The sequence below is a fragment of the Crassostrea angulata genome, chromosome 9 (assembly GCF_025612915.1).
Source record: "Crassostrea angulata isolate pt1a10 chromosome 9, ASM2561291v2, whole genome shotgun sequence".
Taxonomy (NCBI): domain Eukaryota; kingdom Metazoa; phylum Mollusca; class Bivalvia; order Ostreida; family Ostreidae; genus Magallana; species Magallana angulata.
In genome coordinates, this window is record NC_069119.1 from 6,185,657 (window position 1) to 6,207,808 (window position 22,152).

Here is a 22,152-nt window from a genome sequence, read left to right on the forward strand (position 1 = left end):
ATTAGTACAGTGAATAAAAGTTATTCATTTACATTTGTAAATCAATCTTAAAGTATTATTTCCTAACTCTAGGTTTTAAAAATGTTACGTCTACAAACTAAAGATACATGTATGTAAGAGTAAAATCTAGAGACTAATCAGTTACTGTACCAATGATCATAAATAGAAGTTAATTATTTTAATACATCTATATGGAAAAATATGTCACATACCCGGCCGGGTACATCATACAATTGTATGTACAAGTCATTTGCTATTGTCACGTCAGTAAATACGTCACCGGTAATTAGTAATGTTGTTTGTTATAGAATTGATATCATGTATGCAATGACATATCTAAACATATATAATTTAATTTGTTATTCTAGATCTGTTGTAAAAATATAATGATCAATATTAAAATCATAACATGCTGGAACGGCGGCGTGATTATAAAAACCAAGAAATTGCGTTGAACTTTTCACAGGATGAATCTCTGCCAATCAGTCAATTGAAAGGTGACTGAAAGGTAACTAAAATGTGACTGAATGGCATATGTGTGCCATTCAGTCACCTTTCCAGACCATTCAGTTATCATTTAGTTGACTGAATGGCAGAGATTTATCCTGTATTTACCCTAATAGTTTGAATGAATTGAAAAATAGTTAGGTGAACGTGTATCTACCCGGATTGAATTTATCATTTTAGTAATTAAGCCTAACAGTTTCCAATCAGGTATAATATATTTTTTTTCACTGAATACAATGTAACGTAATTCATTGTAAATGCATGCATGTAATTTATAAATCAGATAAAACTGATTTCTAAAAACTAAATGGAAGTCAAAATCTTTCAAAGTAAAAAATACACACACATTGCATTGATTCAATAGCCAACGATTTATTGGATATGAAAACCTTCGCTGAGAAATGAGTTGCCGTGGTGCAGTGGAAGAGAGGTGGTATTTAAAAAAACAAGAGATGATATTTGCAAACAAAGGGGCCCGGGTTCAGTACTCGTCTAAAGCATTTTGAATTTTAATTCATTAATATTTGTTCGAACAAAAACTGTTTTTAATACCTTCGATGTCTTGGCATCATTTTACTTGCGACAGAATATACATTACCAGTATTTACTTTTCTATCGTACATGTAGAATTTGGTAGAAAATTCGACAAGTGGCAGAACATATTTTATCAATATTTGAAAAGGATCCAGACATGATTTGGATGCAAAACTCGAATTATATATTTGTTAACAATCCAAATAATGTAAAGCAAATAAGTAATCATTTTTTTTGACAAATTTGTGACAAAGAAGATTCAATTTATTCGTAAATGATTTTATCAAGAACAAAAATCAACAATAGAATGAAACTTATTGTCCATAAATAATATTATGAACAAAGGAAAGCATCTTTTCATTGAAATTTATACCGATAAAATAAAATGACTCAAGCTTTGTTTGCAAAGCAAAGAATTATAACCAGTGGGAACTGTGACTCGCTTGTAACTCAATGATTGACTATCAGATTTTGAAAAAGCATTTCAAGCATCTATATAAACTATTGAACACATTTAAAATCAAAACTTATTTTTTGAAAAAAATGATTTCAAATCGTGTCTGTGTCCATTTAAACAATTATATATGAGGATATATATTTCTCATTTTATATTACAATTAATTATTGCAAAGCTTGAAAAACGAAATTCAGAATTCAACAGGGATGCTGGTGATGTCACTGTGCGTGAAGTAAATTGAAAACTTGTTTCCTCTATTTTGGAAAAGTTTTCAAATTTATAGGTGTAGATTGTACTTTCTATATTTTGGCATACGCACATGTCTTGTCTGTAGGGATAGCTTTGCTCTCATTTAAATCTTTATTAAGGTCTTCTGTTTCCAACGGAATTTTGTGCACGCGATTTTTCAAAAACTATTGGGCTGATTTCGACCTATTTTTTACATATGATTGCCAGAGGTCATAATTCTAGATATTTTTTTTAAATTTTGAAATCGTCACTTCCGGTACCGAGTTACGGTTGATTTTCTTTTTTATTACAACCTATTTTGTGTAGAGCTGATCTAAGAAACTATCAGTTATATGAATACGAAATTTTCAGGAGAGGTAGAATATAGTTTGAAATTGTGCACTCTTATGTTATTTTACGCCAGTGGCGCTTATTGCTTGGAGTTCGCCCGAGCGCAAAAATTGGTTAGGAATTTTGAATCCCCCCTATTTTCTTTGAAAGATTTCTCAGAGATGGCTTCATAGATTTTCTTAAAATTTGCAGGGGTTATAGAAAATGAAAATTTCTCGATGTTTTATTTTCATTTTTTTCAAACTTCGTTTCCTGTCGTCTGTTTCCTGTCACACAACAAAAAGCTTGTGACGTCAAGATCTCAATATTGATCAAGACTTTAATATTCAGGCTTTGTAGGATTATATACCAATAGTTGTAGATTTCTTTAAACTATTTTGTTTTGTTCGTCATAACTTCCGGACATAACCGAAAAGCACTTCAAAAAATAATGTTTTACTTTCCAACGGAAGACCTAGTAATTGTTTTTGTACTGTTTCTTATTAAGGTCTTCTGTTTCCAACAGAGGACCTTATTGTTTTCGTACTGTTTCTTATTTAGGTATTCTGTTTCAAACAGAACACCTTATTGTTTTCGTACTGTTTCTTCTTATTTCTTTTTTCCAAATTTTGTGCACGAGATTTCTCGAAATCTATTCGATCGATTTCGACCATTTTTCACAGATGTTTGGGGGTGTTCTAAACTTCATATAGTTTTTTTTCGTAGTCACTTCCGGTACCGAATTATTGGCCATTTTGTAATGTTTGACGATCCATTTTGTTCAGCTATAAACTCGGAAACCATGAAAGATATGAATATGAAATTTTCAGGATAGGTAGACTATAGTTTGAAGTTGTGCAGCATGTAGTTGTTTAACGCCTGTTGCGTCATTTCTTGGAGCTTGCCTAGGCACGAAAATTGGGTACGAATTTTCATTTAAAATTTTCATACGTTTTGATCCGTATCCTTTTAGAAGTTGCTATTTTTTAAAGACATATCTAACAAAAATAGTAGATAATCAAAAGTTCTTTCCAACAAAATAAAAAAAGAGGCTGGCTCTTTTTTAAAGGGGCCAAGGGACTCGTAAACTCTATTACAAATAACATAAAAACGATAAAGATATTGTAATCCATTATAGAAACAAAGTTGTGAATAATACCAATATTAAATAGAAAAAAAATCATTGCCACGCCCATTTATTACGTAATTAGAGATTTTAAGGGACCAAAGTACTTTAACTTTGACGAAATATACCTAGAGAAGTAGACATATTTTGTAAAGCATTGTAGAAGAGAAAATGTTAGCATTAATAGTTTAAATCTATTCCACTTATCAAAACACCAATGTATGTCCCCATAAGGGATCTAGAGGGCTGGCCCCTTAAATATTTAATCATTTGTATGTCAAAAATGAACAACAATTCTAGATGGGTGTAAGAACAAAAATGTTAGAATTCTGAAGGCCTTTTCAAAAAAAATCATGAAAAAGGGACAGGCCCCTTTAATTAGGGGCCAAGACACTCGTTAACTCTAATACAAATAACTAAAAAACAATAAAGATTTTGTAATGCATTATAGAAGCAAATTGTTGATCGTAACAATATCTCTCAGAAAAAATCATTGTCATGGCCATTTATTACGTAATAAGGGATTTTTAGGGGCCAAAGTACTTTAACTTTGACGTAATATATCTAGAGAAGGAGATATATTTCGTTAGACATCATAGAAAAGAAAATGTTTGCATTAATGGTTTAAATCTATTCCACTTATCAATACACCAATTTCTGTCCCCATAAGGGATCTACAGGGCTTGCCCCTTAAATATTTAATCATTTGTAATTAGGGATTTATAGGGCCAAATTACTTAAATTTTGACGCAATTTATCTAGAAAAGGAGACATATTTTGATAAGCATTGTAGAAGAGAAAATGTTAGCATTGATGATTTTAATCGATTCTATTAATCAAAGCACCAATGTCTGTCCCCATTAAGGATCTAGAGGGCTGGCCCCTAAAATATTCAATCATTTGTATATTAAAAGGAATAACAATTTTATATGGTTGTAAGAACAAAAAATGTTAGTATTCGTGGGACCTTTTGAATGAGTCAAGAAAAAGGGGCTGTTCCCTTAAATTAGGGGCCAAGAGACTCGTAAAGTCTCTTACACATACCTTAAAACGATCAAGATTTTGTAAAGCATTATGAAAGCAAAGTTGTTGATTGTAACAATATTAGTTTGTAGAACTCATTGCCACACCCATTGATGACGTAATTAGGGATTTTAGGGGACTAAAATCTTAAATCTTTAATGTGCTGTATGTAAAAAAGCAAAACCCTTTGTCAGCAATTTGATTTTGACAATCGTATACATTATAAAAAAAAAGGGAGGGCTCGAGTGAAAATTCTGAAATTTCATTGATATTTTAATGGTATCGTTTAAAAAACTGAACGGAAGACCTCCTCGTTACTCGTTATCTTCCGTTTCCAACAAAAGACCTTATTGTTATTGCTTTGTTTCTTTTCCCTATTATTAATATATTTTTTTTCTTCCTATTTTTGTTAACGCGATTTCTCAGAAACAGCTCGGCCAATCTCAATCAAATATTCAAATATGATAGATATTAGTATGAACCTGATTGGAAAAATTTGTGTTGATGACGTCACATCCGTTTTTGAGATATTGAGATTTCCATCTTAATGTTATAATTTAGATCCATCATTTCATCTAAGTTAACAGAAAACTTTATTCCAATTAAATTGAACGTTGTTTCTTCCCAATTAAATTTCCACCTTGTGTGGTGATTAACATTTTTTGAGAAATTTTTGCTACCTATCCATATAAGTTTTGTTTTACTGAAATTAATTTTAAGGCCTGATATTTCAGCAAAATAGTCTAATGTTTGTAGTGTACCATCTAGCGATGATGCTGACCCATCTGATATCAAGGATGTATCATCAGCTTATTGTGATATCTTATATTCTTCTCCGTCAATCTCAATTCCTTTAATATCTCTATTATTTCGGATTAAAATACCTAAAATTTCTGCGCAAAGAACAAATAAGTATGGAGATACTGGGTCTTCTTGTCTACAGCCTCTTTGAGGGTTAAACTATTGGGAGAGTGTACCATTTTGAATAACACAAGAGGATATATTCTAATAAAAACAATTGATCCACTTTTTGATTAAAACTCCAAAATAAAAGAATGTTTAAGTTTTGAATATAAAGTCCCATGAAACTGTATCAAATGCTTTTTTTCAAAATCTATTAACATCAATAGGCCTGGAATATCATTGAATTTAGTGTAACTCATAATATCATATACAATTCTAATATTTTCTCCAATAAATCTTTCTTTTAAAAAATTGGTTTGGTCATCATTTATTATTGTAAGCAGTTTTGTTTTTAACCTTTCTGTGATACAACCTGAAGCAATTTTGTAAACTACTGAGAAATTACTGAGTGTAATAGGTCTCAATTTTTTTAGAAGTTGCCTATTTTTATCAGGTGTTGGTATACAAGTTACCCCTAATTTTTGGTAATTGTAAATTCTCCTTTATTGTAAGAATCATTTATTGATCTTGTTCTATATTCACCTAAGTCTGCCCAGAAAAATTTGAAGAATTCTACAGTAAATCCATCTGCACCTGGGCTTTTATCATATTTCATTTGCTTTAGAGTTTTTAAAACTTCTGCTTTTGTGACCAAACCTTCTAAATTATTTGATTCTTGGTCTGTTAGTTTTTTGACTTTGTAATGTTTAAGTTTTTCAGCTAGATTATATCTTTCTAAAGCTTCCTTTTTTGGTATCGATTTTCATAAAACAACTTTGTTTTATTTAAGGTAACTCCATACTCGTGAAATTCTCTGATGAAAGTTGAAAAATTGAACTGATTTCAACTTAATAGACTTCAATGTCATCAATTGTTAGAAAAAATATACATGTCATCACACTTTTTGAGATGCCAGATAAACATAAACTAAAACATATTTTAGCATCAGAAAATTGTATTGATTTTTTGGTAAAAGTAAAATCCTTTAGGCAGATATGTGTTTAACTGTTTTAATTTTGATTTCAACTTTATCAGAAAAACTAAAACTACAAATGTATTTGAAAATTAATCTAAAAACTATAGGAATTAGACATACAACTGAGAGAAAAGTCAGAAAAGGGGTTATTTCCCCTTTGCATAGATAAGATGTATAAAACATTGGAAATTTAGGATAAAATGAAGCTGCGAAAATATCTTGAACCTACCAATAATTCTAATTACATCCATGTGATTATATTCACATAAGATAAATAAAACTATCTTGCACAAAGTTCAAAGAACTCAAAGTTTTACAAAAAAGTATGACATCACAGAACACTGGATCTACTTTAAAATTTCTTCTTGTGATTGTATAAGTTGACCATTTTCAATTTCTAGCTTTGATAATTGTTTATTGATAAAGTTGCGCGATTCTAGATTACAAAAATATTTTGTTGGTTTTTCTCGTTCTTCAATCCACTGTGCCCTTGATCTGATATAGTTTCCTTTAAGTTTATGTGCTCTCAAGTTTTCAAAATCAGACAATATTTGTTTGCTCGACTCATCTAAAAAAAAAATTTAAGTTTTTAATTTCATCTTCAAGTGTTTTTCTTCTTCTTTTAATTTTCTTTTATTTGTATGTGCTAAAAAAGATAGATTCCCCCTTATTTCCATTAATAGTGTATCAAAAAATAGGCTGTCAGATATTTGAAATACTATTTCGGAGTCTTTGATATTTTGAATTTCATTAATGTTATAAACAAGAGCAGCATATTGTCTTTTTATATCAATTATCAGTGTCTTTATTGTTTGTATATATTCTTTATCAGAAAGAAGAGAGTTGTTAAACTTCCAATATCCTCTGCCCTGTACAAAGTCTGTAGTTTTTATATGTAAAACAACTGGGCTGTGGTCTGAACGGTAACTATTTTCATATTCAATAGTTTGTACAAAGGGAGATAATTCACATGATATAAGAAAAAAAAATCAAGTCTTGCTTGTTTAATTGGACTTTTTCCTCCAGGTAAATCGTTTTAATTGTGGATTTGCACATCTAAATATATCACTCAAATTTAGGGATTCCATTTGAATAATTAATTCAGACCGAGCTTTGGGATCTTTTAAGTTTTTATAATTCATTGTATCTAAGTTCTTATCCATAACCATTTTGAAGTCACCACCCATAACAATGTAGTGATTATTTGCTACTGTTTCAATTTTTTCCCCTATATCTTTATAAAATTGTGGATTGTCTTCATTTGGTCCATATACATTTACTAGCAAGTATTGTTTATTTTCTATAGTTACATCTAACATTAGACTGTTACCATTAATATCTGAAAATGCATCATAAACTTTAAATTCAAAATTGTTTTTTTTTTAAAAATTGCCACTCCACGGGAATTAGATCTATAGGAACTAAAGTACATGTAAGCTTCAAAACCCCATTGTGTTTGTATCATTTTCTCACCTCTTGTATAAAATGTGTATCTTGCAGAAAAAAATGCTATATTTTTTATTATGAAGGTAGTTAATCACAATTTTCCTTTTACTTTTGTCTCCGAGGCCCTGACAGTTAACACTCAGTATTTTTTAGATAGTTTATATTATTATTATCCATTGTCAAACTTCTGATTTTGTGTTGTTTTCTTTGCTATCATCATAAACAATAAAAAAGGGGTCATGGATATTAAAAAGGGGATTGTTGAACTGTTTGGGATAGAGAGGGAAAGTTATGAATTCGGTGTCAATTTACAAAAGAATGATTAGGAGAGAGAAAAAATTGTGGTGTTGGGATATCCAAGGTGTTAGGTAATACTCAATACATTATGGTCCATTGTTTATAAAAATGATAATAAATGGATACAGTAACATTTGATAAAAGTAGTCAACTTTTCCTTAGTTTACAAAGAAATTGTTCTCTATGATCATATAAATTTACACAAAAGATAATTTATCAACAATGGTAGACAACAAAATTACCCGTTGAATATCAGTTTTCTATTTCATAGGTTTTGGGTATTTATTTTCATAAAATGTCAAGGTAAAGAAACCGACTCCAACGTCTTTACAAGATATCAGAATTCCCATTAAAAAACAATTGGTAAGGGAGAAAAAGATGGTAAATTACTTACATCACATGTAACCGTATATTAACCGGATGTTGACAGTCGCTGTATAAAACGTTAAACCCATGCCGGTTGAACCGGACAATTCTGACAAAAAGTAAAGGAGTTCAATGCAAAATAATACAGTATCCAAATATGGATGAGAAATAAATATTTACAACCTTATAATGCATAAGTTGTGTTTATTGTTTTTACATCACCGTCACAACAGCATTCACTTTTACGCCAAATTCGCGGTAGCACTCAAACCAGTTTCCAGTATATGACGGAATCGGCATGGGCCAATTTTACTATGGAACCACCTGGTGGCGACAACGAAGCAATTTTTAATATTATTGTATTTCATCTCTCGCAACAACGCCCGGCCAGCGCCATGTTCTTTATCATCATCACTGCCCTCATGCGTCACTCCTTCTGAATTAGTGAGGATGTATGCGTATACATTGTGGGTCGCGCTACTTACACGGGGTAGTCGGAGTATTTTTTTCAAGGCTTGGTTTACTTGTTTTACCGAGCTAACTTCAGCTACATATGATGAGAACCGGTTTCCGTTATCCTCTGTACGTTTTCCTTCGAATACTTTAGTTTCGATTTTGTCGCTCGAGGCATCGAGTAATTCTTTGGCTGACGGTCTGTTGACCTTTTCACGGTATACAGATCCGTTACTCGGGAACACAAGTTTGTAACCTTTGATCACCGTTGTGATTTGTCTCTCGTTATAACTATGTTGGAGATCGTACAGGCGCTTTCTGCGTTCTCTCATTTCTTCTGGAAAGTGATTGGAAATTCTCACTTGCGATTTTTTTCTTTTAACTTTGGAACTCTTGTCATGATTTTTTCTTTTTGGTGTAAATTTGCAAATTGAATAAATACTGATCTTGGAATCTTTCTATTTGTCTTTGGATCTCCTTGTCTGTAAAGTTTGATGATTCCAATATTGTTTACTTCCGATTCTTGCATTTCTAGAAAATAAAAAAAAATTGAACTAGAAGTGGAAGGTTTTCATTTTGGTTTTTATTTAATAGTCCTGTTATAATCGCATTACATTTCATTCTTTTGGTTATCATGTCAATACTTTGGTTGTTATGGAATTCCACTTTTTGTTCGAGTTTAATGACGATATTTCAAAAGACCAATTTCGTTTTTTCATGTTTTGATTCCAAATCTGTGAAATGGCCAATCGTATCATTGGCTTGCAACTATACTAATTGTAATCGTTCTTCAACTCCGTGTTTACCGTATATGTCCTGCTTAATGTTTGCAATTTTATTTCTGTGAGACTCAAAATTTATCATGAGATTCGCAAGTGTGCTTTGTATGTTTGATATGCCTTGCATAACATCTTTGAGTTCGTATTTTTCAACATATTCAAAGGACTTACGTGTACATTGCGTTTCTCCTTCACTGTCCTGCATACTATCGTGACTTCTTTTGTTACCGTCCTTTGTCCGGTCGACGGTTGCCATACTTTGAAAGATTGTTGGGTGATTACCTGTTCACTGCGCACTTCACTCGGTTTTCAGATAAAAAGTATAAACTGGTTAATTTTTCACGTGTTAATCAATGAGTTTGTTAATATCTTGACTTACTACCTCTAATTTTGATGTTTCAAACCGTCCCTTATATAATTTCTGTCATTTTTTTTCATAACACCCAGGAACTGAAAAAACACGTCTACATACCACCACCGGAACCGGAACTCCGAAGAAGCAAATATGTTTATCTTACTTTTATTTAGCCCAACAATATAACGATTTTCTCACGTGTTACGTAATTTGGGGGTTTTAGGGGTCAAACGTCCAAAACTTCGATCACCTATATATAAAAAAGGAACAATATTTTGAAATGCAGTGTAATAAAAAAAAAATGCTCAAAATGATGTACTATCAACATGCAACCTTAAGGATTTAGTTCAGCGGCCCCAATAAGGGGATATGGGAGTGACCCCTTAAACGTTTTTCACAGATATCTCAACAACTCAAGAATTTATAAAAGCCTGTTGAACAAAGTTCTTACACCTGAAACAAAATAGTGTCTGGCCCTTAAAATGTAGACCCTCTTTTCCTGTTTTAAATCATGTTTAGCTGTTAAATTGCAAAATCAAGATCGAACATAAATCTCAAGTTCTAAAATCAGACGGAAGCCCTCCTTGTTGCTCGCAACGAGATGGTGTCTAGTTTCTTTTATTTTTTCACTCTCATATAAACGTTATACTTTTTTCGATATTGTACTCTTTTCCTTCGCTTTACCGACGAATGGTATAATTGTTTTAAAAACTTTAAAAACTAAAAAAAAGTGGGTTTTGATCCATCCGCCCATTTAACTAAATAATTTCGTTTGTTATTCATAAATTTCGATTTCAACAATTTTTCAACTTCATGCCATTGTCCATTTGGCTTTTTATTATCTTTATCTTGATTAGCTCTGTCATTTGCATTATTTTGACCGATTTGCTTTGTTACCTCATCTCGATTTACATCATTTCGATTATTGTTCTGTACCTCACCATTCTTATCATTAACAGGTGGTGGTCGTATATCTCGCGGATCCTTAAATAACTTTAGGCGATTCGCATGAACCGACAATTTAATTCAATGTGATTATCACATCGACACACCTAAAGGAATGAAGTTTATGTTTTTTCCTGGAGTCAGTTTAATGATTATAAGTAGCACTTGATTTCTTATTTGAAATTGTGGTAGTTTTTCTATCATACCGTTGTTTATTTACTTTTTGTACATCTTTTACGTTTTATTTTGCGATTTCTTGAATAGTCTTTACTTTATAGATTAATTCTTTTACATATGCATCAGATGCTGTTTGTAATTCTTCAGTAGGCAACAACGCAATATCTAACGGTAAGGACATTTCTTTTCCAAAGATCATATAATACGGCGAAAACACCTTTGATTGCGTTGAGGGGCTTATTCTGAATGCCATCAAAATACTGGGCAAAACTTCATCCCACTGCGTTTGTTCCTTTTGACAATGGGCGCGTAACGATCGTGCAAGCGTGGAATTAATTCTCTCACAAGCTACATTGCTTTGTGGGTGATACGAACTTGTGACGTATCGTGTAACTTGGAATATTTTACACAAGACCTGCACTATTTTTGACATAAAATTCTGTCCTCTATCACTGACTAAAGTTCTATGAGCCTCATACCTAGTAACAATTTCCTCAGTAGCCTCCTGAGTTTTCATCGGCAACGCTTCTGACTAATGCGACCATGAATCTGTAACCAGTAGAATGTATTGATATCCTTGCTTAGTTTTTGGTAGCCCTGCCCAAATATTCATATGTCATCTATCAAAGGTACCTTGGACTGGCAAGTGATGCAATGGTGCATTGCGAGCTGATGTGTCTCGCTTAACCCTTCGACAGATGTCAAATGACATTACATAATCGTAGATATTTTGATACATCTTTGGCCAAAAGTATTTTTGCTTAATTGCCACATAAGTTCTTTGAACGCGTAAATGACAACCGCCTGCTATCGAATCATGATATAAACTGATGACATAATTTCTTAGTTTTTATGGAACAGCTAATTGTTTAAAAATTACTTCCGTTTTTGCCTTATTTTTAGTTCTGGGTTGGAATATATGAAACAATACATCATTTATAATTTCATATTGATTTGCTTCATACGGTATTGTTTTTGCATGATTTTTATTTGTTTGAAGAACTCCTTGTTGTATATAATCATAGATATGCTTAAAATATGGGCAATTTTGTTGTTCATTCTTAATTTGAGTTTGATCCGATAGTACATTTATAGTTGCGTTTTCATATCTTGTAACATTTTAAGTCATTTTTAAAATTTTCATTTTCATTTTGAGAGATGTTTTGATCTGGGCATGGCCTTTTTGTAAGAGCATCACAATTTTGATGTTTTATTCCTGGTCTATGTTTAATATCAAATGTATATTTTTGCAATTTTAAAGCCCATCGAATTAATTTTGCATTTGTATGTTTTATAGTTTTTAACCAGGTTAGCGCTTTGAGTTCGGTATTAACAATGAATTCATTGTTAATTAGATAAACGCGAAAATGATCAATAGCTGTTTAATGCTAACATTTCCTGTTCCGTAACAGAATATGATTTTCTTTATTGTTAAGCGCTCTTCCCCCATATGCGATTACATGTTCCTTATCATCATCCCCAATTTGTGACAAAACATAACCTATTGCCATTCCAGATGCATTGCAAGATAAAATAAATTGTTTTTGAAAATTTGGATACACGAAAATGGGAGTATTCGTTAAAGCTTGTTTCAATGAATCAAAAGCAATTTGACAATCTTGTGTCCATTTAAACGGCAATAACCTATTTAAAGGAAGCGCAATTTTGGAATAACCTTTGACAAATTTCCGATAATAATTTGCTAGACCAAGAAAACTGCAATCATCTTGCTGATTTTTAGGTAAAGGATAAGGTTTTACCGCGTCTTTTTAGATGGATTTACTTTTATTCCGTCTTTTGATATAATATGTCCCGAATAATTTACTTCTGGTCTGCAAATGAACATTTGAGTGCTTTTAATGTCAAAATGCGTCTCGTAACCTTTGACAAATTAAAGTAAGATGTTTTAAATGATTTTCAAAATTTTCTGAACATACAATGATATCATCGATGTAAACCAAACAATGTTTCCACTTAAGACCTTTTAAAATCATATTCATCAGCTTTTGAAAAGTCACAGGTGCATTTACTAATCTAAAAGGCATTCGTTAAAACTGATATAAATTGTCACGCGTAAAAAAGCAGTTTTATGTTTTGTTTGTTCATCTAAGGCAATTTGCCAATAACCGAAAGCCTAATCTAGGGTTGAAAATATCTGAGCTTTAGTTTGACCTACCACATCAAATACACCATCTCATCGCATAGAGGGAAATGTGTGAAATTGAGTGACCGCATTCAATTTTCTATAATCAATCGCAAATCTATACTCATTATTTGGCTTTATAACTATGACCACCATAGAAGCATAAGCAGAAGTACTTTCTTCAATTATATCGTATTTCAACATTTGTTTAATTTGTTTTTCAATTTCCATCTTTGCTTTTGGCGATGTTCTATATTGCTGCGATTGAATAGGTTTTTCAGTTTCTGTTTAAATGGAATGATAATAATTGTTGCATTTACCCAATTCTAATAAATCATTTGCAAAGACATCAATGTTAGAGACAATCATTGATTGCGGCGTCGACAGGCTCATCACTGGACTTAATAACACATTTCTTCTATATAACGCATGCACTCTAAGCAATTTCTATAGAATTTCCTTTACGATATATAAGCCAGGCGTATGCACATTTAGTCTTGCTTGACAACTTGTCGTATGTGTTGTTTGAGCATTTTGAATTCATCATGATAGAGACAGATAGAGAGAGATATTGATTCTCTGTCCTATTTACATTCATACATGTATCACAGTATCGATAACTCTGTTTGTTTACAATATCGTGTACATTATTGGTAGAGAATACTAAAAAGAAAAAAGAAAAAGTACCCCCAGAAGAAAAAACAACAAGCTCTAAAGAATCTTTAACTTTAAGTAGGTGCCTGCACAACATAGAATTTGCAGATCAACGTTTTCAATGACGAGTAGAAAGAAGCTATATATTTGATTTTTTCTTGAATTTCCTTTGATTTAAAAAAAAAATTAGTTGTTCTCAGTCTCTTTTTATGCTTGTGTTAAATACTACTCTTTTTCTATTCTAAGTTTATTGTACAAATTTAAAACTTTATGCAAAATGTTATTAGACCCTGAAATTGTTAAATGTTAACACTGAAAATTGTGCACGATTTCTTGCTTTTTTTAAAAAGAAAACTTCATTGATGTAAAAAAAAAAACCTGACCCTGTAGACAAAATGAATTGACATAATCAATAAGAGTTTAACAATCTCTAGGTGCAAGTCTGTAGCTCTTTGTCTAAAAAAGAATCGGATGGACGACCTAGGACCCAGATCGCCCATCCAAATTTCTTGAATATTGCCATTTCTTTCGTACGCGTACGCATGTTCACCAATACTAAATGGTTAGTATTTTAAGTTTTAACTGCATTGAAAGGTGATATTGACATTCCGATAATTTTGAAAATGATGAATAAAAAAAAAATAATTAAAAAATACCGTAAAATTACCGGCACCGGTCTTCCCCATGCGTGGATCTGGGAAGGAACCAGTCCCCTCTCTTCCTGCAAAATTCAAATGTATTCAAGTAACACGTTCACTATAAAATTACCAATTCGGAAAACAAAACTATTCCTTAAAATCCCCGGCTACAATTTCATGATCTTCGCCTATATTTTGTAGTGTGTGCCATACAATTATCAAAATGAAAAAGTGAGATAAAACCAGCCAAAAGTATGCAAACTTTTGTTGAGTAACAAGTAAACCTTAACTTAAAATATTACAGTACTACAAAAAATTTTCAACGTTAAACAGAATCTGAAAAATTTAGTCCGAATGTCCTCTGTTTTGCTAAAGGTTAGTCTTAGTTTGAGCCTAATTCGATTATATAGTAAAAATATCGAAGAAGATGGGGTAATAAGATGGCGCAAATGCCCATTCGGTTTAGTAGTGAAATACAATTAAATTAAATCTACATGTATTTTTCCCCAATTTAATCTATTCAAATATATTTTAATATACTTAAAGCTTTGCAAAAGCAAAATTTCTAACTATAGTCATTCTTTAATATATTTAACAAATGATAAGAAAAAAAAATAGTGTCGGAAATGTTGGTGGTATCGAACCCGTACCATAAAACCCTTAGATATATAAGGTTAGCTTATGCCAGGTACTCTAACCACTGAGCCATTTCAGACACAACAAAGTGGGCTTTTTAAATATTATGTGTGACTAAGGTCACGAACTACCGGACTTGTATTATTTTTTTCAATACAGTTCAGTTGTTGAGATACAAAATTATATTTTTAACGTATAGTGGGTCATCTCTCCACGTTTTTGTTGATTGAAATCGGTTTGTTTTCCAATAGACTTTAGTAAGACTATGAAAAAAATATGGAGCACTGACCCACTCTATAAAAGAAAATGCCTTGAAGTTCAAAAATGACAATATTTGCAGGTTTTGATAGTATGCGCCTCTTTGAGTCAACGCATTCCAAGTATTGAACATACCTATAGGTTACAAATCAATGATTTGTTAAATATATATTGTTTTAAATGATCCATCAGATTTATAGATACTTTAATTTTTCAGTTGTCTGTCCGACTGCGTATGGGCATTTTACACGCCTTATCCACCCATCTTCTTTATGTCAATAATAATTTATTTCATAGATACTTTTTGTTTTTAGAACAAATTTTACTCCTGAGATTCAGTGTGCGCTTGCTGCGTTCGATAAAAAATGCGTGTAAAATGTTTGGTCTTTTTACCTTCATACCCGGCATACCCACTGTGTGAATAAAATAGTCGTCCATATTCTGTCTATATTTGTGATCGGCTTTGGCCGATCACAGTTGTGTCCATATGAGGCATCCGGCAAATTTTACTATTTGCGCACGCATTGCGTCTTGCACTTCTTTATTTACTATGCAGTGACAACCCCATTTAAATGTTAAATTACACTTAGATTACTAAAAACGTTACTCTTATCCGTTTGCATTGAAAATAATACATTTATACAGTTACAAATATAATGATTCAAATCACTTTTTTCTTCGCATATGCGTAAGAATATTTAAAGGAAGTATAATTCGCCTAATAAAAGTAAAGCTTATTCTTGCCTTGCTATTTCAGAAATCAACAAAACGTATTTAAATGTATAGTTTTGTGCATGTAGCGTAATGCTTTCGTATTGCATTAACAGAGCTGACCAAAGATATTACATGCCGATCATTCCTTTAAAGCTATACACGCTATAATTTGCGTCAATTTTGAAAAAATTGGAAAATGTATGTGTTTGATTACTAATAAAAGTTACCTTTATGCTGTTAATTATAATGCTCAATTCGATCACGTAACAACTATATCAAATATTAAACAATAAAAAATATTTATTTTCCTGCCAGGAAAGTAATGCCTCCTCTTGAATATCAACCTATCACGTGATATCGACAGCTAAATTTAGTCTATCATATACCACAACTGGTGAACGGTCAACATCTTCATAATTGTGATAGTTTCACAAAGGAAAGGATATTTTCAGTAAAGCATAAATTTGTCCGATATACGAGTACAGACAAAGGAAAAAAATACAAGCCTGTGAGTAGATATGAATACTTCCTTTAAAAAAATGACGTAGACCTGTGTTTTCCCCTATGTGCTATTTATAGATCCTATAAGTGTTAATGCAGAAGTAAGGGTATCGTGAATGACAAACGTATTTTACTTATTATACATGTATGTATTTCAAATTAACAACTGTTAAGCATATTAAAAATCAAGTTGGATATTTAATTAGGCAAGCAATAACGACCACCTAGTTCTCCGCGGACATGCGCAATGAGGTCGGTTTCGCTCTTCCTTCATCAATATTCATGAAAAGGTATATTTTCCTGGTAGGAAAATAAACAAGTAAAAATTTATATCTTTGTAACGAGATGGAATTCACCATTGTAATTTACAGGTTAAGGATAACTTTTATAAGTAGACAAACACATGCGTTTTCACTGTCATTCAAAATTGACGTATATTATAGCGTGTATCGCTTTAAATGGAATACTTGTTAGTCAATTATGATGATTAAATAAGTTTCCTAAAATAACATGCACATTTAAAAAACAACATGCGGTGAACCAACTATAGACAACTTTAAAAAGTATTTATTTGTCTATATAGTATAGTACCACTTTTAGAGATGATCTTTTTATCAATCGCCTTGGTAATGATGCGCAAAAGTAAGTAAAATGTTGTTTGATTAAAATGAGAGGGTGATGGTCTGGAGGTAAAAAACAGATTTCTATACTGTATTATTGCTAAGAAAAAAGAAATAACTATTTTGTTTTAGATCTAATCAAGTTATGATGCTTTAGAAATAACCTAAATGGTACCGATAAGTTTCACATCCATTACGATGAACACGATGAAATACATTTCTAAGCATGCATCGTTAAAGAGTTTGCAATAGAGTCGTGCGGTAAAAAGAACAATCGATACCAGTTTTTTATCACTTCAAGACAATCCCCGAACAATTGATAAAAAGTGACTAATTAAGCCCTAAGAACCAAGAACCCACGACCAAGATATTTTCTTCCGATCTATGACCAAAAATACATGTATTAGCCTAATAAGGCTTAACGCATTAATATGGCGATAATAATGCAACATATCGATAGTGTGTCAATAAAGTTGCATGTATATGGCTCGAAGGCAATTGTACTTCATACAGAAATCATCATGAAATATACTCTTACGTAAATCAAAAGCACTAATCTTTTTTACTCAGTGTTAATACATCTAATATTGTAAAATAGTCAAGTATCAATTTTGTATTATGTCACAAGTATGATGCAGCTTCGTCGGAAGACTTAAACGTTACTTGCAACGAACCCATCTCTAGTTTTTATATAATTTCTTCTCTTCTACCAGTTTAACGTCATTTCCATCGGCAATTTAAAACAGTCTAAACGCTCTGAGCGAAATTCAACCAAACTGGACGTGTTTGTAATCTTAAGAGCAAAAGTCAAGGTCTCGGGTCGCAAACTGAGATCGAGGTACATGTAAATGCATCGTTTTTAAATATTTGAAAAATAAGTAGAAATCAATCACCCTGAAGACAAGACAATAAATGGAGTTATCTCACATAGTTAATACATTGAACTGGGTGAACACTTAAAAGTTGTGTTGAATGTATCTCTTCCGTACTATCACAGTCAAAGGAGATAAACTTAATACTTTGTTGTTCTTTAAATTATGATTTCCTGTTTTTGAATTATGAAAGTCAGAATGAGTCAGAAGTTGAGACTTTTAGATGGGGCGATGACAGAAATGGCGGTATTATTTCTACGTATTTTCCTTTCTATAGTATGTTTGTTGAAATAATCTGCATGTATGTGAGTACATTACAAATGAAACTGAATACAATAAAAAATTGACCATTAAAGTCCTGCATGTCTCTTTTATACCAAAAGGATACAATGTTTGCTGGGGTGTAGATAATGTTAGATTGTTCCGACTGTTGAACTAGCCCCCCCCCCCTTCCCCCTTTTCATGAATGATTTTTTTCCCCAAACATCAAATAATAAGAAGCAGGGGGTTCATTCAGAGGAGTCTAAGACTAAAGTTAAGACTTTAAAATGAAGCTTAAAATGCAGACATAAGATTCTTTTATATGTCAATCTCAGGGCTTTGATACTTAGGTAACCGTCAAGGCATGTTAGCCTCTGATAACAGTTCATTATATGGCAATTTTGTCTAAATATGCAGACACTTAATTAGAGATACCCGACAAAAGTATGGACAGTAATGATCTAAACCAAGTAAAATTTGATTAGTATTGTCAATACAAATAAATTATGACACAGTGTTTCTTAGAGCAAAAAAGATATGCGTTTCTAAATGAGTTGTTTTACAACATTTCCACAGATATAGAGGAGGATTTCTTGAAAGTTGTCAGAAAACTTGTACCCTATGTAATACCTGCAAACAAAGTGACACCAAAGCGAATGAACGGCAAAAACGTGAAAGGAAAGGAGATGCTTTCTTATATTAAAGTAAGAATAAAATCACATTTTTTAAAGAAGATACATCTATCTACTAGACACGCAGGTACGAATTGCTTTATTAATCTTTCTCTATCTGGAAAAAACCTGTATGTTTTCCTTTTCATTTATCTTTATATTCTATTCATTTATTAGAGTAATTCATTTTCAAAATATGTGAAAATTTTATGTAGATGATTAATAACCCTTTTACTTGCCACAAGCCTATTCCTTTCCTTAAATATCGCATCATCGAATGAGTGTGCTAACTTCATCTCGTAAAGTATGCAACCGATAAACGAATAAAAAAACGAATATTATTCCATATAAAGCAATGCTTTTTTACACAATGATTTTATCATTTTTTTTAAATAAAGTTTTTTGTATAAATAAAATCAATGCAAATATAAGTGAACTACATTGCATAAATTTGTCCCACTACATTAAAATAATAGACTCGAGTTTTCTTGCAAAACAGTATGTGTCTGATAAACAAATAGAAGACAAATATTTTTCTATAGAAAGAAATTGCATGCATACATGCGTTTATTGACAAATGTTTATATTGAAATTCTGAGCACTAAAATCTCTCTCTCTCTCTGTCTCTCTCTCTCTCTCTCTCTCTCTCTCTCTCTCTCTCTCTCTCTCTCCCTCTCTCTCTCTCTCTGACAAATTTGTTGACTGTCTGGGATTAAGAAAAACCGATTTATTATTAACCGAATGCTTAACACTGGTCGTTTAGACATAACACTTGGGTATCGATTGGATTCGGGAAAATGATTAATAAATAATGTTATTTTATTTGCCGACTTACCAGAATTGTTTATCACACAGTTATAGTCGGCAAAGAAAAACTTCAGACAAAAAGAAATATAATCAATATGAAAAAGTAGATAAAATAATTATACATTTGCAAGTTCACTTCCTATAACAACAGCTTCAATCCAACGTTTTATGAAATGTCCGCTCATTTATTTCCCGTCCATATCAATTGGTTTGACTGGAACAGGTTAAACTGACGTAAATTGTATATTTCCAATCTTGCCGGAAGTATCTAGCGTAAGGTGTATTCAAACGGAATACCTCTTGTTGTCTGCAACAAACGTCTAGTTAAAGTCTTCCGTTTCCAACGAAAGACCTTATTGATTTCGTTCTGTTTCTTATTAAAGTCTTCCGTTTCAAACGGAAGACCTTATAAAGGTTTTCCGTTTCAAAGGAAGACCTCATTATTAAGATCTTCTGTTTCCAACGGAAGACCTTATTGTTTTCGTACTGTTTCTTATTAGTTTGTGCACGCGATTTCTCAGAAACTATTGGACTGTGTTGCGATAGTATAGTGGTTACACTCTTTGAGTCAAATAGAAATGAAAACACGTCTGCACATGTTGACTGGTATATCTAGACTGATTTAAACATAAACATATTATTATAATGTTACCATGACGTCATGCTATGATGACGTCATGATAGCCGTGTTTCCTAACGTCACATGCAATTTGACAACGTATAAGATATTTACCAACATACTCCGGGCTGCAAAATGTACAAAATTACATTCTGAATTTATGTGATTCTTTCATATATTATCTTTTGACTATTTTTTAGATTTATGTCGAGTTATTGAGAAAGGGAGATTACCAGAATTTGGAAACAGCAGTTGAGGTTTGCAAATTTTAAACCGTTTAAAGAAAACCCATTGATTACTCTTGTATATATTCTTGTCTTCAATTTTTTAAAACATATTATATCATACACAATAAAGCCCAAGGTGGTCGGTGATTTATAGAAAAAATTAAAAAAGAAAACAAGAAAAACGTTCAATACAGCTTAAGGGGGAACAGGACGTCGTGGTCTGAAATTGTTTGTCAATGATCCCCCCCCCCTTTTTTTAACACATTAACATTAAAATATCCTCTACAACATATATTAATTTCATGACTACTTTCTTATCTTGCAAGGGATATATCTTGATAGGAATTATCCCCCTTTTCTGGCATTATGAATTTTTTAACGATTTTAATTTTTTGCTATAATTATTTTATTTGATGGAGTTTATTTGCAAATTATATTCATTAATATTAACGGAAACAAAGAACTATATATGATAAGAGTTAAATTTGGCTCTCATAATTCCCCATTTTTTAAGTGTTTCGGGTACAATAAAATGTTAACTAATTTTTTAGAAGAGTTGATATAAAATATATTTTTCATTTATTTATTTGATTTATTTGCTCTCACTGGCAGTACATGCAGTGTATATGACGTCAGAAGTGACGCCATTTCTATAATTCAATCAAAATCAGCCAAATATTGACATTTTTCCTATCTATTTACGAATGGGAAATATAAAGTGCATGCTTGAACAAGGACATTTTTTGTCACTTATCAGTCTTGGCTGTATACATCTCTGATTAAAATATTTTATTTGTTCAAAAATGCGCTCTATGTTTTCGGAAAGGAAAAACTGCTTGAAAACTAGCTGTTTTACGCTAAAAATGCAAAAATGGCGGGAAAGGGTTGTCTTTACAATGTCATATTTCTAAATTGTGTGCACTTGAACCAGAATGAATGATATGTAAACACATCAAATACATATCTGTACTAAGAAAACAAAGAATGATAGTAAAATGATGATGTTAATTTTAGGGGGCCATTTTAGGCCCTTATCATATATAGTCCTTTAAGAATTATTTACAACATTGTCTATTTTACATATCAATTACATAATCTTGTCAAAATAGTGCTAAAATTCAGCCCTTCAAATTTTGCAGATTTGTATTCTAAATTTGAACAAAATCTGATGGCTCATAAAAAATGTTCAATGTATTTTTCTTTAAAAGTTAAATATCAACCCTAGCATGTGCTTTATAAACTTTATTTTATTTGTAAATACATAAACAAAAATATTTAATTTCCACTCATACAAAACATAAAAGGATCGCGCATATGTTTTTCATTTGCAAATTATAATTTTGATTTTAATTATTGATGCTGCGATAAAATAATGCTCGACGTTTGTTTTTGTCAATCGTAACGTCAAAGTCTTAACTGACGACATCGTTAGACGTTGATTCCGTCCGATTTACGGTAGAAAGTTTTTTTTTTAAAATCCGTAGTGTCTTGAACATAAATTTTTAGAACGGTTTGCCTCCTTCAATTGCGATTCTACATATTCTGCAAGCTTCTCTGTTGGATATTGGCGTCCATTTACTAATGTTCTATATATATATATATATATATATATATATATATATATAAAAC

General features: G+C 31.7%; 1 protein-coding gene across 1 annotated transcript in view; it reads left to right on the plus strand.

The window, feature by feature from the left end:
• LOC128163278 (atlastin-1-like) overlaps window positions 1–22,152 on the plus strand; it is a 67,805-nt gene that overhangs the window by 29,658 nt on the left and 15,995 nt on the right. Inside the window, exons 9-10 of the mRNA XM_052826821.1 lie at window positions 18,776–18,903; window positions 20,497–20,553. Coding sequence (XP_052682781.1) covers window positions 18,776–18,903; window positions 20,497–20,553 — 185 coding nt within the window. The remainder of the gene's footprint in view (window positions 1–18,775; window positions 18,904–20,496; window positions 20,554–22,152) is intronic.